The sequence below is a fragment of the Saccostrea echinata genome, unplaced genomic scaffold (genome assembly GCF_033153115.1).
Source record: "Saccostrea echinata isolate AGI-Se365-2 ecotype Australia unplaced genomic scaffold, CSIRO_AGI_Sech_v1 ptg000053l, whole genome shotgun sequence".
NCBI lineage: Eukaryota > Metazoa > Mollusca > Bivalvia > Ostreida > Ostreidae > Saccostrea > Saccostrea echinata.
The window spans coordinates 929,965-957,576 of record NW_026889802.1 but is presented as its reverse complement, the minus strand read 5'-3'; the positions used below and the strand labels follow the sequence as shown (position 1 = coordinate 957,576).

The 27,612-nt window shown below is 33.0% G+C and overlaps 1 protein-coding gene across 3 annotated transcripts; it reads left to right on the top strand.

Annotated features, from left to right (window-relative positions):
* Positions 1-27,544, top strand: LOC133204397 (DNA ligase 1-like). 3 transcript variants are annotated; one of them, XM_061340119.1, is made up of 23 exons: positions 1-164; positions 1,124-1,214; positions 3,271-3,366; positions 8,947-9,018; positions 9,446-9,520; positions 10,546-10,649; positions 10,768-10,876; positions 13,145-13,222; positions 15,584-15,658; positions 17,121-17,189; positions 18,416-18,459; positions 18,697-18,916; positions 19,288-19,470; positions 19,566-19,644; positions 19,857-20,009; positions 20,819-21,276; positions 21,450-21,610; positions 22,594-22,762; positions 23,096-23,172; positions 23,302-23,490; positions 23,615-23,681; positions 24,016-24,063; positions 26,358-27,544. In XM_061340119.1, exons 1-23 carry the CDS (start codon positions 124-126, stop codon positions 26,460-26,462), a joined length of 2,763 nt encoding a protein of 920 aa, XP_061196103.1. In that variant the 5' UTR covers positions 1-123; the 3' UTR covers positions 26,463-27,544. The 3 variants fall into 3 exon arrangements, with proteins under 3 accessions (XP_061196103.1, XP_061196105.1, XP_061196106.1); XM_061340121.1 differs by lacking the exon at positions 9,446-9,520; XM_061340122.1 differs by lacking the exon at positions 15,584-15,658.
* The last annotated feature ends 68 nt before the right edge of the window (positions 27,545-27,612 follow it).

Here is a 27,612-nt window from a genome sequence, read left to right as displayed (position 1 = left end):
TTTGTTTATGTGCGTTGAGTTATCCGTCGTTCTCCAACATGTGAAAAATGATGATATACTTTACTAAATAACTTTTGGACTGGTCATTGTTTGGACTTAATTTTCCAAAACCAGTTTAGAGTCATGTCATCGGAGGCCGTGGTTAAAACTGTAGCCAAAAAATTGTAAGTTGAAAAACGATTATAGACTTCATCCTTATGATACACAGAGTCTACAGAAGATGTTAGGTCAAAAGGCAAAAGCTCCATTCCCAAAAATTAGAAATATATAATAACATGTTAGCAAATTTATGATATCGTTAAACACAGGGACTTGAGACAATCTTAGCAAAATCGGGTATATAGTATAATAGGGGACCTCCCCTATTATACTATATACTCGATTATGCTAAGATATTGTCTCAAGTCCCTGTGTCCTTAAATATGATATGTACATGGTGATAACAGATGGATAAACAAGAACTACTTGTATAACTTGATAAGTATGCTTGCTGCAAGCTGAATGTGGCAGCAAATTAATTTCAATAAGATATGTGCATGTTTACTAAACTTTTCACTGATTGAGAGAATAGTAGCACTCTCAGTTTAGGTGTTTCTCAATAGCAATAGCTCTGAACCACAATTGCAAGACCTTATCCCTTACAAATTCTGTTAATAACTTCATTGTTTAAATGTATTACTTCCTGCTATCTGGCACTCATCACCGTATGTATTTTCACACCAACTCATATTTAGATGTCCTTTCAAATTATAATTTGATTATCCATTGTTTACTTTATTCATTGTGTCAGAGCCATTCCCACTTCTGCAAACCTTGTTTGTAGGGCTTTTGGAACAAATAATGATACTTGTACTCATTGTTTGCATCCATGCATTTTATCGTGTTTATAGGCAATTCAAAGATTATTTAATAATTAATAGTATTCAATAAAATTCATCAGGTGACTACAAATGGTTTTGTTATTTTTAAAATATCTGAATATGTTGGTCTGATAAAATAAGTTATAATGCACCACTCTACAAACAGCATCTGGAATAAGTTTTTTCTTTTTACTCATTGCTTTAATTAATCCATTTTTTTACTTATGTAAAGGAAAATACTATTTTGTTCTGTTTGTGTGTAGGAAATACTATTTTGATGTGAAGAGGTTGGAAGATGGATTTGACCTGTCAGGTGTAAATTGTCCCCAGCTAGACCATCCTCCACTGAAATCAGTAAGTATCTCAATAGATCTACAGGCTGTGAAGTCAGGATGATTAACTTTTATTACATTTTACAGTGAAAGAACTTCAAACAGCAAAGACATGTCCCTGCCACCATGAAAGTCAAATGTTAAAAAAATTTTGAAATGTGCACAGTTGCATATATTCTATAAATTAAACCTGAATTCTCAAAAATGTGTTATTGACTGGGGTAAAATATTGGCATTTTTGTATCTGTGATGTCACAAACTTTTGAAATTTTTATAGAGCCAAAACTTGCTTTGGAAATATTTTCACATATTTCATTGAAATTATCATTCTACACATTGTATCAAAAGATGGAGTCTAAGCATACCTGTGCTCAATATTTTCCAGTCAAATAATTGACGTAAAATACACTATTTTCTTATGAAATCATTGAAATAATGAATCTACATCATTTTGTTGATGTCATATCTAACTTATGACATCAGAGTGGATGAAAATGTTTGGTGCTTTGAATCTGCATATATATCCTCCTGGCTTTGAACATAATTTAAGATTTCCTCCTCAAAGTTTGATTTTGGGATATTGACCATTACTGAATATAGTCCTTTATCCATTGAATAAAAGTGATATTTTTCACAGTGAAAAATATCAAAGTTCGGCAAAACTATGGATTTTCCTTCCATGCAAGAAAGTGCTATAAAAATGCTTCCTGTTATAAGATAGCGAGGGTATATAAACCATCCAGACACAGACTAAAAATGCCATTTTTCCCAAAAGTGTTGTAAAATCGATGTTCACAATTTTCAATCTAACAATTGCTAAGCTATCACGTCTCACAACCGCTCAACATGACGTCACAGCCTGTGACAGGTACCATGTAAGGTAAAGGACAGAGGCAAAAGGAAAATCAAAGAAAAAGTAATAAACAGAAAATTCAATGTCTTGTTGTTGGATATGGAATTTATTTTAAGAGTGGGACAGAATTTTTGTGTAAGGAACCCAGTGAGCACAATGAAGTGACCTCTGTAGATTAATGTGTAAGAAAAGAGGAAATTTGAATAGAAATATGCACATTCATCAAGCAAATTTTTATGAGAAACCTTCCCAGAATTCTTTTGCTACCACAATTCCATGCAATAATGGTGAATCACATGGTAGTACTGCAGGTATTAAAAGATTTTCTTAAACTACAGAGAACTTAAAGGAAACAAAAAATTTCAATAATTGCATCTACTCTACAATGCCTTTGTGAAAAGATTGCACTGTTTAGATTTCCGTTATGGAAGTGCAGCTAATATGTGACATCGTGTGATGTCACAGTCTAGACCATGTTTTTGTTCAAACTTCTGAATTACAATTACAGGAATTAAAAAAAAAAAATGTAAAACAGTAAAAAAAGCGGCATCCTAGCATCCAAATATATATAACTATAATGAAAAAAAGTGAAGTTATGTTTTCGCATTATATTTGTTAGAATAATCATGGAAATTCATTTAAAATAAAAGTAAAAATTATTTGTGAAAATATGATAGTATCATGATGTTTTTGGAAAAATAATCATGATATATCCCGATTCAAAATTTTAGGCAATACCCATCCCTAGTATATGTGTAATTTAAATTGAATGTACCTGGTATGTAGTATATAGATCATTTGATTGATATCATACATCATGTTACTACATGTAAGACATAACTATCACTTTTCTAGACCTTCAATTAGTAAACTAAAGTATCAGGATGATTTAAACATCCCTGACTTTAATGTTAAACGTTAAATACTGGTAACAAAAAAAGTAAATAAGCAATTTTGTGATAAATATAAAAATATGGTCAAAATTGATGTAAGTGCTTGCAAAAATACAGGTATATAATCAAACTCCAAACTGTGTACATTCTGGTGATCTGCCTGTCTCATAAAAGATGGTAACAATGTATAATTATTGATTTACTGATGGTGTAATGATTTATTAATGATGCTGCCCCTCATTAACACTGATAGGAGTACCCTCGTGTTCCTGGACTCCTGAACTAGGACCGTTTGTCTGTATGTTTACATTATGTATTATTATTTTGCACAGAGGCCCACCCTCCAGTACGATGGCCTACATGACCGTGCCCTCAAGCATTACTTCAGCCTGCCGAATGTCAGGGTCAAACTCACTCAGATGGACATGGTAAGTTACAATTCATAAATTTCTGCTGCAAGGCCACAGACTAAATATCAGCTGTCCTGGTAACTTGTTAGCATTAATAACTGAAGTCTATTTGAACACCTGAATGTTTGCTACTGAAAATAAAATGAACCATATAGAATCCAAGAAAAAAATTGTACTGCAAAGGGTTATATTCTGCTTGAAGATTTAGCGTAGTAGGGTATTCATACTTAAGACTTGTTTTTAAAATGTTAATATTCTCTTGGTTTTGTACATTGTTAGCAGAAGAATCCAGTATAAGAACATAACATACCAGTACATTTTCTCCCTCATCCTAATTGTTCCTTTTTTATTAATTGCTTTATTAGTCATGATGGCACTTCTATTTATTAATAATAAATAAAATATTACATTGTATTAAATATTTGATATAAAATAGATGAAAAATACTTTCAAAAGTGCTGTGCAACTCATGTTTTATAAAGCATGCACATTGTTTTGTCTCCGGCTTTGTAAACTTATAAGTAGATTTAGTCAAATTAAAAAATTTAATTCCATAATGAGTTTCTTACTCCATATTTCCAATAAACCTTGAGGTTTTTAAAGCTCCGAGTTTAAATAACAGAGAGTATATTTTGTGTTGTGACATTGACGTGTTAAATGTTTACTGTTGAGGAGTTCTTTGTTTATCTTGGACAACTCTCTGTTTCATATTCAATAGTTTGTTTTAACAGCAGATCAACACAACACTGCTCCAGGATATACACAGATTTAATGTCCCTGTATAGTACTAACTGGTCCCAGTACATCAGTATAATATTTTTGTAAAGTTTATAACATACCAGGTTACAAGAGTTAAAAAAAAGTAAGCCTATAAAGAATTCCATGTGATGCCAATGCCATGATCTAGGATATGTGGGTAGGTGGGGGAACTGGAACCCCCTGGGATTTTCAGAGTTTTAATACATATATAATCAGGGTGAGACAAACTCCGTGACCACTAGTTCCAGGAGACAAGTATGAAATCATACCCACTTGTCCCTATTATGATTTTAACTGTCCCTAATATAAAGCTCACTTTTAGCCAAGTAATAAATTAAAATAAAAAAGATTAAAGCTTGTCATTTATTTATCTTTTCAAATTGTTTCTGATGTACATATGATATTTACATTGTATTTATTCACAGTCTATTAGTCTCTTGTCAAATCTGGAGGCACTTGTTTCATTTTCTTTTACATTATCACTGCATATAAATACAGTCAAACTTCGTTATCTCAAACTTTACAGGACCAAAAAAATACTTCAAGATATCTAAGGATTTGAGATATCCAGGGTAAAATACTTAAGAAATAAGCACTTGGGACTTTAAAATCACTTCAACATATCCATGGTATTCAAGATGTCTGTGTTCGAGATACCGAAGTTCAACTGTAGAAGAAAATTATCACACCCAAAATTTAAGTTGTCACCAGGGAAAAGCAGAATATGACATCCACTTGTTGGGCTCAGTGGATATCAGAGAAGTGCTTAGTACTGGGATTTTGATTTTTGATCATATATTGGGAATATACCAGTACCAATTGTTGAACTTAGTCATTTTTATGCAAAAATAATATTGCATATAGGCTACATCATTTGTCTGAATAGCTGCTTCAATTTTCAAGATAGGAAGCTTTTATTTTGCAGATTAATTGTACATTTATCAGAGATAATGGTTAGCATCTGAATTTTGATTTTTGGTCATTTATGTGGAAAATACGATTTTCACTCATCCAGGATGAGTGAACAAGTCCTTTTTTTGCATCCTTTATAGTGAAGTAACAAAAAAATAACCTTGGAGTGGCTTTAGTAAAGAGAATATTAGATATAAAGGAAAGTTACAGATACATGTGCCCCCTCTCTTCCCCCATCACAATTCTCATGTAATAAGATTGGGAGAAGTTGTATATGTTTTCTTATTTTCCTTTTTTATGTCACCTGAATCACTCAGGTGACCTCTTGCTGTCTGTTTGTCCGTCGTTGTCCATCATACAGCATGCATCAACATTTGAACATTTTTAGCTAAGAACTTCTTTGAAACAGCTGAAACAATTTCAACTGATTTTAGCATATGGCATATATGGATGAAGGGGAACAAAAATTGTGAAATTCATGGTTCCTGCCTCCTGGGGCCTGAGGAGTGGGTTAAAACTATCAAAATTAATGCAGTCTTTAAAAATCTTCTTTATTACTCCTGGACATCAAGGAGTTAAACTGTTGGTATGATTGTAATAAGCATTGATCCCTCTACCAAAATTGTGAAATTCATACCCACTGGGTTTATAGGTATTCTGGTATGAGGACGGGACTCTATTGATCATATAATGAAAATGCATACACTCTTTGAAAACCTTCTCTCTGCCCCTGTATATTTAACATACATACTAAGTGCATGATTATGATGAGCAAGAGTGCCCCTTAAAAATTTAGAAATTCATGACTCTGGGTCAGGAGTTCTGGTATTAAGATGGAATTCAATTGATCATGTTATGAAAATGCATACATTCTTTAAAAATCTTCTTCTCTCTCCCCTTGTATATTTAACATACAAACTAAGTGCATGATTATGATGAGCAAGAGTGTCTGTTCAAAAATTGAGAAATTCATGGCCCCAGGGTTAGGGGTTCTGGGTAGGACAGGGCTCTGTTAAAATCAAATTGTAATAATATATAAATTCTTTATCTTCTACCCTACCCCTTGGTATTTAGCAAAAAAAAAAAAAAAACTTAGTGCATGGTTATGATGAGCAAGGATACAGTCTCTTCCAAAATTGTGAAATTCATGGCCCCTGGATCAGGGGTTCAGGTGTTAGGACAGGGCTTTGTTGATCACATAATAAAAATGCATAAATTCTTTAAAAACCTTCTTCTCTGTCCCTGGATATTCAGCACACAAACTAAGTGCATGGTAATGATGAGAAAGGATGCCTCTTCTGAAATTGTAAAATTCATGACCCCTGGGTTAGGGTTTCTGATGTTAGGATGGGGCTCTATTGTAATGATCATATAACGAAAATGCATAAATTCTTAAAATATATTTTTCTCTGCCTCTAGGTAATTAGTAGACAAACTGATTGCATGTTTATGATGTGCAAGGATGTCTCTTCCAAGATGAAATTCATGACCTCTTGGTTAGATGTTCTGGTGGTAGACAGGGCTTTATTGATATCATAATATTTAGTGAAAATGCATTAGTCTATTAGCATTGGCAAGTACAAACAAGCAGATAGATCTGCTTATTATGATTTGTTAGTGAGTACTAAACTTATTATTTTGCTGATCCCTGATCATCATATTTCTCATGATTTTGGGCAATATATCTTCAACTATTAGTTTTTGTTTTATTTAATTTGTACTTCTATGGATCCTTTACAGTGTTGTATCATACTCAGGTGAGAAGAGGTGTCAAAAGATTTCTCCTTTTTTTTTTTTTGGAGTGGGTACGGAATCCTCCTCCCCTCCCCCATCCCGAATGCTTTAAATATAATGATTGCACTGAAGTGTGTGAGTTGTGTATTTCTATTTCTTCCATGTTTTTTAAAGAGACTTCTGGATATAATCACTCATGTTGGGCTAGATTTTTTAGAGTAAATCAACCCACATAGAGATTATATACTTTGTGCTTCAAAAAAGAACTCAACAATTCATCAGAAGTAGCTGTGAATTATCCCTGAATTATTTATAACTATCTAGAGATAAATCATCCTTGTTTGTTCTCTAGAAAAAGAGAGTATTGACTTTATGTAATGCTTATAGTAAGCAATGGATACAAATGGTACATCCCTAGGCAACTGTCGTACACAAACAACTGGTGCAGCAGCGATGTTTAGATCATACATACAGTAACACATTATAGAGGTTTATTTGGAAAAAAGAAATGATTTTTGTAAAAAAAAAAAAAAAAAAAAAAAAAAAAAAAAAAGATAATAAAATATTATAGAATCCTACAAATCTTCCCATTTCACACCCAAATTTGTCTGCTATCTCTTAATTAAGGAATTGACCACATGGCAAGCATTTCATAACAATTTATAACAGTGACAGTGGATGACATTTTAATATACACAGTGGAATAATAAAGTGTTATAAAGGTGTGTCTGTTACCTGTCTGACATATTGGGCTCTTACTAGTAACTATTTGTTGTGCATGCCATCAGGAGTGTTCGAATGAAGGTATTGATTACTCAGAGTGTTTTAGGAGAAAAGTCAGGATACAATATATTCTTTATCAAAATGTAAATAGCAGAATAATCTACCATACTACAAAAAAGAAAGACTTGTTTGTAATCTGAAGATAAGGGAATAAAAAAGTTCATAGGACAAATCCGTTTTAATGCCATGAATTAGTCTTGTCATTACTGACTTAAGCAGAGGACGGATTTTCTTGTCAAGAGAAAAATTATCCTGTTGAAAATAACTGCTTAAGAAAAACATTTATACATGAAACATTTCACAACATTTTAAAATAGTTGGGATGTAAAACTTCAAAAATCATTCAGTTGCCCATATAGCATTGATGCTTTTTATGAAGTGAGTGTCAGATTATTTGAATTTGCTTTTAATTTCATTTGTGTAGACCATTGAATTACCATGATTACAGTAATGATAACCCTGATTTATAAGTATGGGATTGAACGTCTGACATTTAAAATACTCTTAAAAATCAGACATGATCCTATGAAAAGTTTAATACTTAAGATTCGAGTTTGTAACCCTCCAACAATAAGACTGCGCAAAAAGTATCTTTATTGGCATGGAAGTGGGACTGGTTGTTGATGTACACAAACGTGTATGAATAAATAAATGGTGGCTAGGGCTTTTAGAATTCATTTAATGTTATAGAAAGATGAATTGTCAAGCAGTGATGATTTTATTGAGCTCTACTATACATGTTTTACAAAATCTACTTTCAATTAGGATACTTGAAAACAAAAGAAGTGCCATAGTCTTTGTGCAAAAGACACTTCCTTGATTGTACAAACCTTTTCTAAAAAGAAAATGGGCTCTTTAAAGTTATAATAAGGGAAGGAGTCAGTGTGCCATTCAGAATGCTGACATGCAATGATCAGATGTGTGTGCATTATTATTTCATAGAGATCCATATCTTGTAGGTCTTATCCACTGATATTTTCTTTTGTTCTGATTTTTCTTGGTAGAAAAAAAATTGACGCCTTTAAAAAAATTTGGTAATTTTCAAGTTGAAGAGTGCATCCAATTCTTGACAATCAGTTATGATAGAGCGGCATATCAATGGTGTAATGTATCCAGTATAAATAACTGTCCCACCTGCCTGTTAAGACGGAAACAATCCTCCTGACCCCCTTAGTAACAAAAGAGAACAACAAGGGAGATAAGCTTGAAACTTGGGTATTGTGTAGTCGCTATGTAAACGATGGAGAATGCACAGTGCTCTGTATCTTTGAGAATGTGGTCCTACATATTTTGAGTCAGTAAAGACAAATTTTGAGCAGTTTATGCTAAATTTAAAGAATACTTTTACAGAACAAGTTTCTAATTATTTCATATGTATTGCTTTGACCTTACTTTACTGATTTTTTGTAGGAGGAGAAAGACCCAAGACAGAAGATAGTCAAAAAGAAACTTAAACGTCACATGATCAAGCATCACTTCCTGGTGAGTTTGGGAATTTTTACTTTTATTGCTCAATCTTTGCAAAAATTATGCAATTCATAAATCACAATTTTTACATAGAAATCATGATATTTTACCATTCTGGATACAAAGTGAAAATTTTTCTTTGACTATAGTATGTTTATAAACTAGAGGCTAGAGAAATGAGGACCCAACCCACCCCTACCCCTCCATCCAGATCTTTTTTATAAACAGCATATATTGAGAATGAAATAATTAACCCTCAATTAAAGAATGCATAAAAGCATGCATTTTTAGCAGAACTTTTAATCATGATATAAACACCACAATTTCAATTCTAATCAAGTCTCCTCAGTCTAATTGCTTCCCCTCCCAACAATCTCAAAATGCCTCTGATAGGTCTGCAAAGAGGACAGGATATAAAGAATTATTATTATGCATTATAAAGCTTACTCGAGACCCAGATGTGGAACCATTGTCTGCAATTTATGGACCTCCAAAATCAGGTGGACCACGACCTCGGGTAAACATCAATTGTTATGTGAAAGCACTGATGTTGCATATATTTCACCTACTTATGTCAGTTTACTGTTGTGATTGTGTGGGTGAATAAACAAACATTTAAATGCACCTTCCACCCTGCATGATCAATCTCTTCTGTTAAACTGTTCTGGAGGTCAGTTGGCAATCAATCTTTATCTTATGCTTAACCTTGAGTTCAATCTTTTTATGTGTAGAAGAGTTACTTGTGTGTATATTTTCTGTCTAGCACAAGCCTGCATGCAATGAACAGTGTATCTGAATTGAAAATGTATGAATGTTTGAATCATAATAATTAATGACATGTCTGACGGAAAATCTTCTTATAGCCTAGCAGGGATTTTCGAAGCGATTTATGAAACCTTAACTTCTCATTGAGTGATTCTTAGCAGTATATGTCAAAATGCTCTGAATTTGATTTAAGCATGTTTAATATTGCACACTAAAAAATCAATCAAATAAAAGCAAATCTTTAGCTGGCAAATAGAAATATTCTTTTGTAATTAAAAACTTAGGATTAAAACATTCCCTTGTATGATGAAACTTCTATTCCATCTTGAATTTCAACACCATTAAGTATTGAAATAAAATAATTTCTTTTTACAAAGAAAATAAAGTTGTGCAAATGTTTATTCTGAAAGAACTTGTAAATAAGTTGTGAAGATTTAAAATAAAAATATCCTCCACCCCCCCAAAAAAGATCACTAGCAACACATCTTGAATTATAATGAAAAATGAAAGTCATTTGAAAAGCACATGAAGAATTGTTGGTGGCATGAAAAAAAGTGTGAGCATTTTTTTTACCCACATATAAATATATCAATGTTCACGGACATAGATTTATTAACCCAATAATGTAAAACAGTTGTCTCTGTGGTTCTTTTTTTTTTTTTTGGTCGTGCATTATGCATCAATCTTATATCATGTTAAGTTGCAATTTTTTAATCAAAAAATTCAATCTGCAAGCCATTAGTTAGTTAATTCAATTAAAAGTTTGTATGTTAATAGCCCTCTACACTGCCAGAATATGCCTACATAGAAACCAGAGAGGGGAGACAACTCAGGAGAGACATGACTGGATTCGGAATTCTGATGCAGTCACAACGTCCCAAGTAAGACATCTTAACAGATACAGAAAGAAGGACTTAATAGTTAGTTAACATTAATTATAGATTAGAAAAAAAAAAATGAAGAAGAGCAGATAATGCATAGATCAATGAATACTTTCAGATCCTTAAAAGGAGGCTGGCCTCTTCTGAGGAGTGTTCCCAGTCATAATGTCCCCAGGTCCGAGGCCAAAAGACTCGTGGATGCAGCAGCCAAAGTTCTTATTGCCACTGTAAGATCATTAAAAACAGATTTATCATCAAAATGAATGAGATATTGTTAGACGTGAACATGGGAACATGTTATGAATAAAGGAAAATGGAGTACATAATTAGGGATAGAAATATGCTAAATTAACTTCAATTTTTATGTCACCTGAGTCACTCAGGTGACCTATTGCTATCTGTTTTCATACGTGCAAAGTGAGTTGTTTGTCGTGTGTTAACATTTGAATGTTTTCAGCTTCTTCTCTGGAACCACTGAACCAATTTCAGGCAATTTTTGCATAGAACATCTTTGAGTGAAGGGGAACAAAAAATATGAATTTTATGGTCCCTGCTCACCTGGGGCCTTAAAGTTGGGGCTAAAACCATCAAAATTAGTGCTATCTTTAAAAATCTTTTTCTTTACCCCCGGACACCAAGGAGTTAAACTGTTGGTATGATTGTAATAAGCATTGAGCCCTCTACTAAAATTGTGAAATTCATGGCCCCTGGGTTCGGTGTTCTGGAGTTAGGATGGGGCTCATAGATCATATAGTAAAATTGCATAAATTCTTAAAAAATCATCTCTCCCCCTGTATATAAAGCAGATAAACTAGATGCATGTCTATGATGATCAAGAGTGCATCCTCCAAAATTGTGAAATTTATGGCCCCATGGTGAGGGAAGGAGTGGGAGGTTCTATTCATTATAAAGTGAGAGTGCATTATTTCTTTGAAAATATTCTTCTCTGCTCCTGTGTATTAAGCAAACAAACTAAGTACATAGCTTTGATGAGCAAGGATGCCCCTTCCAAAATTGTGAATTTCATGGCCCCTGGGTCAGAAGTTCTGGTGTTGGGGTGGGGCTGTATTGATCATTTAGTGAAAATGCATTTATTCTTTGAAAGTCTTCTTCTCTGCTCCTAGGTATTTAGCAGATTAACTAAGTACATGGTTATGATGATCAAGAGTGCCTCTTCCAAAATTGTGAAATTTGTGGCCCCAGTGTCATTGTTTCTGCAGGAGGGAGAGGGGATTCTATTGATTATATTATATTTATGTTATCGTATTATATTATCATCATATTATAGTTATGATGAGCAAAGGTGCCTCTTCCAAAAGTGTGAAATTTGTGGGTCAGGGGTTCTGCAGGAGGGGGAGCTCTTTTGATTATATAGTGAAAATGCATTAATTCCTTGAAAATCTTCTTTCTGCTTCTGGATATTAAGCAGATTAACTAAGTGCATAATTATGATGAGGGTGCCTCTTCCAAAATTGTGAATTTCATAGCCTCTGGGTCAGGGGTTTCAGTGTTAGGGCAGGGCTCTATTGATTTTATAGTGAAAATACATTAATTCCTTGAAAATCTTCTTCTCTGCTCCTGGGTATTAAACAGACTAACTAAGTACATAGTTATGATGATCATAGTTATGATGATCAAGAGTGCCTCTTCCAAAATCGTTTAAATTTGTGTTCTGTGGGAAGGGGGGTCTGTTGATTATATAGTGAAAGTGCATTATTTCTTTGAAAATCTTCTCTGCTCCTGGGTACCTACCAGATAAACTAAGTGGATGGGTATGATGAGCATGGATGCCTCTTTTAAAATTGTGAAATTTGTGGCCCCAGGGTCAGGGGTTCAGGTGGGGGTGGTGTGATTTTTATGGGCAAAAAATGCAACCAATATTTGGCTGTTTCCCCTCACAAAAATTAGTGATTTTTTCCCAATTATGGATTTGTTTTTCTCAATTTCAAATGTAGGGAAATAATGGTGCAATTTTAAACAATGCTGACAAATAGTAAATATGTTTTTTCACTTCAATTTTATTCTCCAAACCCATGCAAATAAAAAAGATTTTATGATGAAAGTGTAAAACAATGGAGGTATCCATATAAGCTGACAAGTATTCAATATACTAAATTAGTATATAGTTTCAAGATATAAGCCTTCTTGAGTAGTTATGTACATGATATTTTACATTTTACAGTGGTAGACATGAATTCATGTGTCTCTTCATACCTCAAAAACAACAAAAATTACCCCCCCCCCCAAAAAAAAAATTTAGTTATTTCACAGTATAAGCTCTTTTTAATTTATTTCATATTCAATCTATGGATCCTTTACAGAGTTACATTATACTCAGGTGACAGTTAAGGCCCTTGGGCTTCTTGTCTGAATATGTCTGGGGAAGGGGTTATGCTTTAAAGGCTTTTTGACCATGCAAAAATCTGAGAAAGACATTTGACACAATATACTTTATGTAAATATTTACTAACAAGTACACATGTTTTTCTTCCTAGGAGAAGACAGACTCTGATGAGGAAGGAAAGAATGAGAAGAGTTCCCAAAGACCTCAGAGTGCCCCAAGTCCTTTTGAGGTACAGCAACTGTACAAACATTATATGTGATGAATTTCTCCTAAATATTTAGGTCACCTGAGTCACTGAGGTGACCTATTGCTATCTGTTTTTGTCTCCCTAATGCTTTTGTAATCCCTAATCATTATATTTCTCTTGCTTTTTGGCAACATAGTTTCATCTATTAGTTTGTTTTATTTTATACTTCTATGGATCCTATACAGTGTTGTATTATACTCAGGTGACCATTTAGGCCCTTGGGCCTCTTGTTCAGAAATTACTCTTATACCATTGCATTTTAGCTTTAGTACAACACATGCTTTTTTTTAAAATCATATTTATACATGCAATGTGTCTTTATGTTTGAGACATACAGTAAAACTTTAAGTACAAACACAGAAATATTGAAGTTTTTTTTTTATCCCCAGCAAAATTCTTAACAATTCCTTGTAAGGTTTTGTGATTATAATAAACTCTTATATAGAAATTTATGGATAGAGCAAACTGATTTTGTGTCCTGTAGAGGTTAAAAATGGCAAAAATTACATCTTTTGTAATAAAGAATTTTTAAAGAACTCAAAACTTGAATTATTCAACTGACATTATTTTTCGCAAGAATTGATATTTTTAGGTCATCATAAAATTTAGTTATCCAAATAAGTTTGTATACTTCCCTGGACATATTCAGTAATCATACTTGAAGGAAATCATGTATACCGGTACATGTATTGCAAATTTGCTAAATGTGCTTTAACCAATTTGTTATATGGATAAAACAAAGTATGGATATAGCAAAGTCAATTCAAAGGTCTCTATGACTTCGTTACAAGCAAATTTTAATGTAAGAATGTTCAGTTCTACTATAGTGATATATGTTAGTGTTTGTAATGAGCACATGTTGTTTACCAAGCATGACATTTGATTTTAGACAAACAGACACTTGCCTCATCAAACATCAAAAACTGAGACAAAGGTAGTGGCTGTGCTGTGGCTTTCTGTGACAGGCCTCTGAATTTTTGTGCTTGGAGTGCTGCAGTGTTTTTGTTGAGCTCAAGTCTATACCTTAATGCTGTTTTAATCATATTGGTTTTTGTTTTGCTTGGCTTTCATTTAAAGCAATGTAACAGTCAGTGCTAGGTAGTGTGTGGGATACAGTGTAAATTCCTTATTTTACTCAAGTACTAAATGTCAAAAAATGACTCAAAAATGTCAAATTGCGAGATCATCCAATCACGAGTGGCCTGTTGAACAAGAAATTTTACAAGTATTTCAGCAATATTAAAATAAGAGCAAGTAATTTCATTTCACATGTACTTCTTGCAAAATTTCGAGGGAATAAATTTCTTGCATTTATTTAGGAATCTACAGTATTTATGTATATATACACAATGTAATCATTATACAGAAGGTCCTCAGTAATTTGAACTGTATATTGGTCTAAATCATCATCTCTGAGAAGCATAACATTCATCTCTGAAATACTTGAGTATGGGTCTTGTCTGGCAGACTTATTCTCCTGTGTATTATTGATAAGAGTATAATTGAATCAGAGCCATGAATTGAGTTCCTTGATCATTTTAGAGATGCGTAACTTATAAAAGTCATAATGAACAAAGTACATTCTAATGCAACTGTTTTATAAAATGCATTTTGATTGGCTAATACACTGATGTTTGAGGCAGTTAATTAGCATTAACGATTGTGAAAGCTTTTGATTGTGACGTCATGATAAAATGATGCAAAAATACAATGCTTTGTGACATATTTAATGTAACAAATTCAACAAAATAAGACGTAAACATCAAACAAAATGCATAAATTCAATAGAATGGGAATAACTATCTTCTCATTTGTTATATGCAACCGGTAGTGCTGATTTAACGGTCGCAAACATCTGTTTTACCAGCTCCGGTGATGTGTCGCTGGTAAAACTCGGTTTGCGACCGTTTTCAGCATTAATGGTCTCAAATACAAAATGAGAAGACAGTTATTTCCTAATGTACCAGACAAAGTACATGTACCAATAAAAGTTCATGTACCAGACAAAGTATATGTACCAGACAAAATATATGTACCAGAAAAAGTACATGTACCAGACAAGTACATGTGCCAGACAAAGTACATGTACTTGCTATACTGCTGGTCTAAGTCAACATTATAACAGTATTTTCAATCCATGCCCTCTGCTTCATTACATTCACTGTCAGATTTTTTTACCGTAAATTTTTTTTTTCTATTAGTCTAGAGAACCATGACAGTAGAGCTACCAACTTATCAGAGACTTTTTTTGTTTTGATGTTTTATGTATTGTTTTGTTTGTTTTCTATTTTTGCCAGCTCTTACTTTACACTGTGTTTACTAGATTAAAATCTTGTATTTCAGGACATTTGTAGTGAAATTCCAACTGTTTATGTTAAAAAATGGAGTGTGATTAATCCAATAGACAACCGCACTACTGTAAGACTTCTGTAATGAATGGTGATGGCATGATTCTAAACGGAACACTGTACTGTCTAATCTCAATCCTCTGTCCTATCCAATAATGCACTTCTCTTAATCTTTATTATGGAGTTTTAATAAAATGCTTATGGCAAGTAACCAGAAGATGTCTCTTTTTTACTGTGTATATGAACTTTCTCCCAGTTTTCAATCTTGTTTTGTGTAGTAGAGTGGGTCATTAAGTCATGGGGACAAATTGTAAAGCATTTCTATTCATAGTAGTGCATGAATTTTTACCTGAAATAAAAAGCTCCAATTCAATACACATTGAACCATTTAATCATTAATGATCAACTTTGGTGGATTGTAAAGTCATTTTTTTATTATTAGTGAAGAATACAAAATGAAGCATGAGTATGTATAAACCTGAGTGTTTCCTGTTGCCTGGTCAGAGATCTGTAGTAGCGTTGTGGTCAGTGTCATTATTGTCCAGCAGACATCCTTGTTCTGTCCTTAAATGTTTTCGTTAAGGGTCATTGATAAGCTATTAACAACCACTCTTTATAACTTTTGTACAAAAGAGCTTCCTCCTATGGCATGGCATGACCTTAGACAACTGAAACAGATGGTCTTGACCAGAACTCTTATGATCATTCTCTATTTTAGCTCTACTGGTCTGGGTGAGAGACCAAAAGAACTTGTGCAATAGTATGGTGTACATTGTCCATCCATTTGTCTGTTTGTCTGTCTGTAATTTCTTTTTAATTCCACTTTTCCTACAGTTTTGGTAGAATTTCAGTATATTACACAAATGGACTACACTGAGATACATAATCTGTTTATATGTTTTTTTTTTATTTCAGTGAGAACAGTTTTGCCATGTTTACCAAAAATAGATATTTCTGTTAAATTCTTTCAAAACATTATAGACTCCTCGTACAGTTTTAGTCTGATCTAATAAAATTTTTTACACAAATAAATTACACTAAGATACATAATAGTAAACATGGATTTTTCTTCTTATCATTTTTTGATGAGCAACATTGCCATGGTTACTAAAAATAGGAATTTCTTTGAAATTCTTTCAAAGTGTCATTTTCCTACAGGTATAGTCAGATTACAATAAAAATTGCCATACAGAGACTAAACAATGGATCATAATCCTATCTATTGCTATTGCCATAGTTTTTAATTCAAGTGCTACCTTTCCATTCCTTCGTTATAAGTACAAACCAGTAGAGCTGCATTCTCATCAGAGACTTCTGATTTTCACCACCTATTATAATGTAACTCTTGACAATAATCACTACATAAGATTGCAAGTAATATTATTAATTCTAAACTCCAAAGTCAATAGCAAATTTCAATCAGAGTTTTTTTGGGGCAAACATTTTCTTGTCATGGATTACTTATACTAAATTTTTATTATGATTCATTTGTCTCATTTCTGCTTAAAATTTAATTTAATTCAATATTGCAGCCTGTGAAGAGAGTAAACTATTTAAAGTACACCTGGGATATCCATGGTCGACGGCATCGGATCGTCAGGGTAAGAGTGTTACCCCCTTCTTTAAGTTTTAGATAAGGCAGTAAATAATATAATTCAAGAACATTTTTATTTTGTTATGTGCACCTATATACAAAAGAATATTTAGTCCCTCTTAACGTTTTTCCTGATATTATGATGCAAATCTGACCTTCTGATCTTTAGCTTAAGTATTAAAATTTTGTATGAAATTGCAAAGAGTATAAATAGAATAAGGGCCCAAACTTTTATTGTCCCCACTTTCACTGAAAGTGGGGGATAATAGTTTAGGTCTGTCCATGCATCTGTCATTCTGTGTGTTACACTTTTGTTTCTGGAAAAAATCCTTTGAGCTTTTGCAATGAAATTTTATATTACAACTCCTTATGGCCTAAAGAAGACCTTGTTGATTTTGAGCTCTAAAGGTCAAGGTCAGATGTGTGTAAGCTTTTTGTTTCCGGATGATATCTCAAAAAGCCATTGGGCTTTTGCAGTGAAATTTTATACCACAACTCCCTATGGTGAAAAAAACCTCTATTGATTTTGAGATCAAAAGGACATTGGTCAAGGTCAGAAATTAATACATTGCAGAAAATGGTTTCCAGAAAATTACTTAAGTTTTCTTCTAGCCTTTTTTGATGAAATTTTATATTGTAACTCTTAAGGTGTTATAGAAGACCCCTAATGATTTTCATGCTAAAAGGTCAAAGGTTAAGGTAAACAATTCATATGTTGCAGAAAATGGTTTCCAGACGATAACTTTAGTTCTTTTTGAGCTTTTTCAATGAAATTTTATATCATAGTTCCCTGTGACTTAAGGAAGGTCCCTATTGATAGGTCAATAGGTCAAGGTTAAAACTTTAGTCTCTTTGGGGTTTTGCAATGAAATTTTATACCTTTAGTCAGTATTACTCAAAAAAGCCCTCTATTGATTTTGAGGTCAAAAGGTCAAAGACCAAAATTATATACATAGTTTTCAGATGGTATCTTTAGTTCTCTGTAAGCTTTAGAAAAGAAACTTAAGGTCATGAATTTATTTAACTTAAGAAAAAAGACCCATATTGACTTTAAGGCCAAAAGCTGAAAGTTCAAGATAGACCATTTTTGCTTTCTTTGTCTGCATTTTTTTTCAGGTCTTCTAACCATTTCTTTTTTCCTTAAGTGGTGGACAAAAATTTCCTGAATTAGCATATCTTATTGAATGTAGTGATATTAAATTTGCTTTAAATGATAAATTTGATCTTTTACAGTCCAGCTATAATGATCCTAACATGAGTGGACCATCAGACTTCAGGTAAGACAAATACAGTGCTATCAGTAATATGTGTACTTGGCAGTACCTCTGCTGGATAATTTCAATTCATACATATATATATATATATATATATATATATATATATATATATATATATATATATATATATATATATATATATATATATATATAGGAATCAAAGGTTGTTGTGGGTTAGAATCGAGTATTCAATTTTGGTTGTACAACTGTATCAGTTATGGTCCACTTTGTATCTAGGTCAGAGTCCCCTGTCCCCACCCCAGCTCCTCCACCAGAATCCCCTGAACCGGAACCAAAGAAAGTCCGTCCAAGGTCAGCCAAGCGTAGATATCGACAAAAGACAGTAATAGAGATGGATGAGTCCAAACCAAGGGAGGAGGTGTCTGTCGATAACGGAACACAGACAATGGAGAATGGGAACCAGACAGACCACCAGCTATTACAGCAGTACAATTATGTAAGATTTATGAATATCACATACAGTCAAACCTCGTTATCTTGAACTCAATGGGACCGAGAAAAAACTTCGAGATATCCGAGGATTCAAGATATCCAGGGTAAAATACTTTAAGAGTTAGGGATTGGGACTTCCAAATTACTTCAACATATCCATGGTTTTTGAGATATCAGTGTTCGAGATACCGAAGTTCAACTGTATTTACAAGTATCAGAAGCTGATTTTGTTTAAGATGAAATAAAGCAGCTTAATGTCCTTTTATGGAAAAAGTTCTTGAATTAAAAGAGCAGTTGTATCCATGATTTGTGTTGAAAGTAGCATAAAAAATTCCTGATTATAGTATGTAAATATCATTATTTTGATATACAAAGCTGGACGAGGAAGTGACCTCAGGAGAGAGAGCAGAATATCAGATTTACGTCAGGACTGGTAACAGGATCGGAGCCAGTACAAAGGCAGAGGTCAAAATCACGCTGTACGGAGAAAAGGGTCGAACTAAGGAGATGGTACTGGAAAAATCAAAGCGCCATAAAGTCTGCTTCCAAAAGGGAAAAGTAAGAATTACTAGAAAGACAAAATGTAAGATAGATGGGTGTTGGTGGTGTCTGATGATGGGTGATGCTCATTGGATGGTTTTCTTTGTTAACAGGAGGATTTATTCATTGTCGCTCAACATCATGTTGGAAAATTGCTGAAAGTTAAAATTGGACATGATAGAGCAGATGCAAGTAAGTACACATATATACACTGCATTTTCTAAGTAAGTAATCTAATTCTGAGGATTTTTAAAGGTACTACATGTAGTACTAAGTCATTTTTCACCCATGTGTATGTAAAGCAAAAATTGCTGTATTATTTTATTCATGATACTAGGTATTTTGTATTTTATGTATGATATTATCCATGTGATACTTGATTTGTATGATAATTTAAATTACAGGTAATGCCTGGTTTTTGGAGTCTGTGACAGTTTTTGACATGCTAAGTAAAAAGATTTACGAGTTTGTGTGTGACCGCTGGCTGTCGGGTGTGGACGGTGATCGGAAAACTTACAGAGACCTCCTTGTGGATCGAGATCGTGCATTTATACAAGGTCTAGAAGATATCAAATATATGTCTGATGATGAACTTGTAGATTTTATATGCTTTCCTGCCATTTAGCTTTGTTTTTCACTTGACTTGATAATATAGATAGCTTGTTTTTGCATGATAATTTTGCTGCTTATTTGCTGGGCTGTGATTTCTTGTGATTGCAATCTAGATTTCATGTACATTCTACCTCTCTGTATTATTTTCTTTTTTGTTAAAAATGATTTTTTTTCAAATACACTGTTATGATATTGCTTGCTTTCTTTCGTGAATGTCTACTTGTGTTAAACTGAACTTGTTTATAGGATCTTAGTCAGCATATCAGCTATGTGAGACTGGTCATGTCTCAGCTCACTCTTATTATCATGGTATAATTATTTATTTTAAATTGGTAAACGTCTACATTCCTGGCTTTTTCACCTGAATCCAGGTAAATGATTTTTCCCAGTTTTCTCACATACCTGGTAATGCTTGGTTTTGGGTGTTGCACTATTGGTAAACCTTCAGAATCTTTCATCTTCATTTCCTAATTTCAAGTAGACTAATCTATAAGACATTTTTCACTAAAAAAGTTTTCTTACATATGACCCTGATTCCACATTATTTATGTGCTATGATTCATTGTCAAGCAGTAACAAAATCGGCTGGCAGATTTTTGTTAATCCTATTTGTCTTAGCACTACTTTAATCTCCACTGTTTGTATTGCAAAATTAATTGCAGAATTTATTAATGTAAATCAGTATTTGTATCTTATAATTATTTCCCACAGCATTTATATACATTTGTGAACACAGATTTTTTTTCTGTTTTAGCTTTACAGGAGGAGAGTGACACAGACAAGAAAAGTGATCGCTCCTACAAGAAGCGATCACAATCACCAGCCTCTTGGGAGAGTCTCCATGACGATCCTCTCAGTGTCCGGTCCAATCAAGGAAGCTACACAGACACAAAGTCTGACAGGAAGTCCAAGTCTCGCTCCTCCAGACGTCGGGATGATTCGGAGTCAGATAGCGAATCTGTGAGCAGCTCCTCCAGCAGTTCCTCCTCATCATCATCTGAGACGTACACCACCACTGCTACTACCACCGGCACCACCACTACCACCACCACTGCCATGAGAGAGAAGGATGAGTTTTACGATGATCCTAAAGGACCAACATTCACTTTGAGGACAATTAAAAAGAAAGGACAGAAGGAGACTGTGTCTGTTGAGTCATCGTCCCAGGATGGAAAAGCTGAGAATGGGAAGGAATTTGTGGAAGGATATGAGGTTTGTTATCTGCTGAAAGCTATTTTATCTGAAAATCATCACAGCAACACTTACATTTTTCATTCGATTTCAATGATTTCAAGATATTTAATTTTTCCCCTTTGCATGAGAATGTATGTTATATGCTTAATTTGATACTTAAGACTATTATAAGATACTGATTTTCATGACAGAGTGGACTTAAGGCTGTGGAGGCTGAGAAAAGAAGACAACGTGAAGAAGAGAATGAAGAGAGAAGGAGGCTCCTGAGGGGGCCAACAATACATGAGGCCGCAGAGAGGGGAAATCTGAACCGTATACAGGAGCTCCTCAACTACTTCCCAGAAATGAAAGAGTAAGGATTAAACAGTATCTGTGTCATTTTAGCCGCTGAAACAATTTTATATTTAGAAGTTCTGTTAATATAAATAACCTAAACTTAATTACCCATAACCTAAACTTAATTATCCATCCTATCTTTTTTTTTTCTTAAAGATAAACAGTAAAACACCCTTATAACTAAGTGCCTGGGATGAGCAATTTTGATTTGTTATAAATGTAACTGGTTTTATTACATTTTCAACAGTGAAATACTGTAACTTATTTACTGAATAAAAGTGATATTCTGACACAGTGTGAAAGGGTATCAAAATGGTATTCTCACAGTGTGAGAATATCAGAAGTGCAGCAAAACTTACGATTTTCCTTCCCTTCATGAAGTGTTTTAAAAAAAATCCCTGGCCTGTTATAAGATAGAGTTAATGAGCCATCCTGACAGAGACTAATAGTTATACTGACAAAGTTTTTCCAAGTATGTCGTTAAAAATCCATGTTTACAATGTTTTTCAATCTCGCAATCGCTTAGCTATGACGTCTTAACCGCTCAACCGATGTCACAGCCTATGACACTGTGTTACGAAAAGACAGAGGCAAAGGGAAAATCTAAGAAAATGTAATAAACAGAAAATTCAATATTTTGTAGATGAATATGGAATATATTTCACTCATGAGACAGGATTTTTTTATATTTTCACTTGTGCTTCGCACTTGTGAAAATATAAAAAAGAAAAATCCTGTCCCACAAGTGAAATAAATTCCATGTTCATCTACAAAACATTTAATATCCTCTATATATCCATTAAGTTCATAATATGTTTGAAAATTTCAAGGAATGGAAATCATTTGGTATAAGCTTGAATTCATTATAAGTGTGATTGCTGTATCTGTGTTTTATTATGAAGTAGAGTGTAACAAAAATACACATCAATTTTTACATTCAATTTTAGATAAATGCCAATGACTTACATTGACTATAGAGATACATTTATTTTATTTTAGTCATACAAATGAGCAGGGCCTAACCCCACTGCATCTAGCAGCCAAGTTTGGTAGAGTGGAAATCTTAAAATGGCTGGCTATAAATGAAGTGAACCTGAATAGAGAAACACCACAAGGGTACTCCCCAATCCATCTGGCTGCCATGAATGGACATGTCAACTGTTTAATGGTAAGATAGGAAGCAGTCATCTTTGTACACAGACATGCGTCTCTGAATTTCAAATAATTTTTAAACACATGCAAATGAAATCATACAGTATGCATATATATTTGAGTAAGGTATTTGTATCTGCAGCTTTTATGTTTTTTGTTTGCTTTGTTTCTTGTTTTTTTTTTCTTTTTTTTTTTTTTTTTGGTCTAGTTTGTTTATTTCTTTGTTTTACAGTTAGGAGTTATTTTTGATAAACTGCAAACTATTAGACAGAAAGATGGAAAATATATAATATATATACATGGATGTATTATACAGTTTATGAATATTATTATTTGTGTTTGTTTGTAGATTCTTCATGCAATGGGTGCTGTTATAACATGCAGAACTTTAGACAAGCAAACTCCTCTACATCTAGCTGCAATGAAGTAAGTCTGTACAGAAATCTGAATTTCCTGTTGAAACAAAATTACAGGCAGGCTTTCATTTCTTGAATTCTCATCTTGTTTTGCTCGTTTACATTTGCATGAGTCATAGAGTGCGTTGTCTTTTTTCAGTGGACATGTGGAGTGTGTGAAATGGCTTGTAGCCAACAGAAGCAGTATGTCTGTTAAAGATGATGTGGGTCGTACGCCAAGAGAAATTGGGGAGGAGTTTCACCATGATGATGTCGTCCGATTCCTGAAGGCTTGTGAAGATGAATTGGAGAATCCTTCCAGTGGGTTTGCTCAACTCAGAAGTCCAGGGTACGTACAAATCTGTAGAAATCATTCAAGTTTTTCCCACATGCGTATATCATATGGTTTTCATAAGGTGTTCTTTTTTATTTATTCTATAATTTTCTGTACTTTTCATTCATTGAATTAATAGACAAGGGCTGCCTACAATAGAAGAGGACTCAAACAGTGATGAGAAACCAGTCTGGCAAGATGATAATGTAAGTAAATAGAAGATGAGATTTCATTGGATGATAATGTATGTGAATATAAAATTGTACCTCATTGGATGAATATGTATGTGTATGTAAATAGGAAACTTAAATTCCTTGGATGATAATGTAAGTAAATAAAAAACTAGAATTCAGGAGATGATAATGTACTTATAATTGACGCTAGTAATAGAGTTATCATTCAATTACTTATGAAGTCTTCATTGCATTAAAAAAACTTTAAAAGCAGATTTGCCAAAACATGTTGATTTATGTTTGTAAAATGTATTTGGGAATCAAGTGTTAGTGTTCACAGTTCAAACTGAGAATTTTTTTTTTACAGAAAGCTGAAGATGTTGAAGATTCTCGCTCTAGTCAAAAAGAAAAAGAGGTTAGTAAAAACTTAGTTTATGCTTGCCCTGTACTTAAGTTGTGGTTGCGTTTTAAGGAGGCTGGGGGGTCAACAAATTAACCACCAGATTTAACTAAATTTTTTAGATATGATATATTAAGCTGTCAACTATCATTTGGCAAAGAAAAATTTCAAAAATTTTAGTTTTAAAATTTGATCATTTTCTATATCTTCATATGGAGCTCTTCTTCTAAAGGAGATCAATATAGTCTAAAAATGGCCACAACCCCCCAGCCTCTTTAATTAAAATGTCAGGTGGCTCAGATTCGAAAGAAAAAAAATTGATACAGTTAATAAAATACATCCCTGAGGAATTCTGATTAGTGACTAATAGTACATGTACATTTATAAACATATTAATCATATTATGTGAATGATTATGTTAAGGACAGACGATACGTTCCTCAATAATATATAATTTTTTCTAAGATTTTGTCATTGAAGTATTGCTACTTTAACATGTTTACTCGCAAAAAATTGAGGTACCTTACCAGGCATTTGTGCAAGATACAAGAGGATGGGGTTTCCTATAAAATCCTTTTGGAAAAAAATTAATTTGCCAATTTCACATTTTTTAGTATTTCAATTTTTAAAAGACAATTAGAAACCAGTTTAGAAATCAGAAAGTAATTAAAATTTTGAATATTTTTCATACAATACGAAGATATACAAAACCGATATTTGAGGAACGTATCGTCTGACCTTAACAAGTCTTCTCTCCTTGTTACCTTACCAGATATTACAGGTAAAAAAAGTTCCACCCCCTCCTCCCTCCCTCCCACAGGGGAAGATAACTCTCAATACTAACAATAATTTCTACCATTAATAATTAATACAATCCAACACTGGTCACAGACTTAATTGAAACAGTACACAACTTTACACTTCGAATCTTACCATAATTACTGTATATATTTGGCACTGTATTTATCAATTTTTTGGAATTTGGGGATTTACATGTAGTTTCTAACAACTATAGTATATACCTGTAGATTTTATTGTATAAATTATGTACAGATATAAATGTTAAACATGTATAAATCAATATGACAACCTGATTCTCTGGTTTGTTAACAGATTTAGGTTACAATGTAGGAATCGTCACAGGTAAAGCTTGACGTTGGTAAACTACTGATTGTTGTTCAGTGAATTTGTTTTAACGCTTCATGGTGATTTTTTTCAGATCATTAACTTGAAGCATTAAATACACATCATTCTTTATACAGTTCCCATTTCTTGCCACTTTTGTGTCTTTTTTATGGTGTTTAAAGCTTTTGGTCAAATTTTCAGTAGAAAAATAATATATTGGAAACTCCATAAACTTGCCATAAACTATGTGAGTTAATGAAAGTTTAGGGTGGTGAAATCATTGCATTATTTTTAATTTTTTAAGCTCAAGTGAACTTTTCTGATCAGTTTATCCCTCACCAGTCTATTATTTTAAATCTTGACATGTCCAATGTCTTCTGTGGTACCACATGCCAACATTGAGTAAAGGGGATTTAGATTCCTTCAGAGAAAGGGACATTCTCCTTAACTGTTGGAGATGATATGTGGTAAACTAGGGATGAATTTTTTCAAATTTTCTCTCAAAAAAAAAAAAAAATTCTGAATACTTCTGTCGCTGAAAGTCAAGTTTGCAAGTTGGTTCAAATTATGGCCCTTTTAAGCTCTATTAGTCAGAGACTAGAGGAGATTATGCATAAGTAAAGTGTCCATTGTTCATATGTCTGTCTATAGACAATTTTTCAATTTGAAATACATGTACATATTTACTGTTTGAAAATTTCAAGTAATGACACAGCATTTCTCTTCCTGTCTTCAAAAATTTTACTATGTAACAATTTATGTATTTTTCAAACAGTCTTTATTAAATATCTGTATAGACTATATACATACATGTATACATACATTTATATCATATACAGTAAAACATGCTTATGGCAAAGTGCCAAGGACAAACAATTTTGATTCGTTATAATCATTATTCGTCATATCCATTAAATTTATGATGCATTTGGAAAGTAGAGGGAATAAAAAAAGAACTTCACTGTAAGCATAAATTCATTATAAATGTGTCCACTGTAAATATGTTTTACTGTACAAGATAAGCAGTGTAAAACATCAAGAATTTGACATTTCATTGCTTTAACTATGTCCTGAATAAAAATACAGTACGTACAGACAGAATATAAGGGCAATTCTCTTGAACAGATCTTTTAAAGACATGGCATGAATGTATTGTTCTCTGACCTCTGTATTATCTATTGCAGGAGAAAAAACATTTGTATGAGGAAACCCACAAAAAGATGGAACAGAGTGGAGACTCATTTCTAGAGAGCATCCAGCGAGAGTTTGAGAGTGGGCCGGGGCCATAAGCACACATAGTGATTAACTGTTTTAGACTTAGATGGTATTTCCTGTGATATTGTAGGCTTCTGATGCAAGCACTGTTTGTAATTGAGTGAGAAAACACAACTTAAAATGCTAGAATTCAGAGTAATTTAAAAAGCAATATGATGCAAGCAACTCATATTTAAAGCACATGCAATCACAGTATATTGTATATTTTAATGCAAAGATCCATAAAGGTTTTGAAGAAATGGATCATGAATAGTAAAATCTTACGAGGGATCTGTGCTTAATTTAAAAAAAAATGTAGCAAATCACTGTTGCTTTGTTTTCTTTGTGCAGTATTGTTGACAGAATCCTGCCTCTCTGGCATGGGTGTTGTTGTTGGAAACAGAAGTGATTACAATTTAACACTGTTGATTTAATATTTATCTGTAAAGAAGTATTATCCGTCCAATGCTGATTATTTTTTTTACTGGTGTTATACATTTATTATATATATTCCAAGAGAAATTTTGCAGACTTTACCTTCTATTTTCTACATTTATTGAATATATATATTTATTTGAGTGATATCAGTAATAATTTAAGGTACATGTATCTAATAAAAATTTGCCAAGTCTTAATTACTTTAAACAAATATTGTTTGGCATTTATGAATTAATATATATGTGTTGACATACATGCACGTTGTACCAATAATGTGTTGTTTTGAAAATGTTCTCATAGCAGGGACCTATTATGAATGTCTATTTGTTAATTTAGCAAAGTCTACCAGTTGATTAATATTCTAATTAAATGCTGCTTTTTTTTACACTTGGATTGTACCACCAATTTTTCTAATGATAATCATTAGTTTTAATTGATGCATTTTTAAATTTATTTATTTTAGCAATTTAATATGTTTAAATGTAATCCAGAATTCTATTGTAGTTTATCTGAATTTGAGAGCAGTACTAAGCTTCATTCAATGTTGGGGTAATTTTTTGTTTTTTTTATGTAGATGCCAATGTGATATTGAGAACTGTTGCAGACATAGATCTTTATGTCTTGGAAAGATTTTTGTTAATTAGGTTATTTAAGCGATGCTTTATTAAAGTATTTTACACAGTGCTGCATTTTGTTTGTTGTTTGAAGTGATATATTTGGACTATAGACAACATGTACTACTTCAGA

What these genes read in the sequence shown, in the direction of transcription:
- LOC133204397 (XM_061340119.1), top strand. Translation starts at nt 124, where the DNA reads ATGTCATCGGAGGCCGTGGTTAAAACTGTAGCCAAAAAATT. An exon ending in AACTCACTCAGATGGACATG is followed by an intron (nt 3,367 to 8,946) that starts GTAAGTTACAAT and finishes GATTTTTTGTAG; the next exon opens with GAGGAGAAAGACCCAAGACA. An exon ending in TCTGCTTCCAAAAGGGAAAA is followed by an intron (nt 19,471 to 19,565) that starts GTAAGAATTACT and finishes CTTTGTTAACAG; the next exon opens with GAGGATTTATTCATTGTCGC.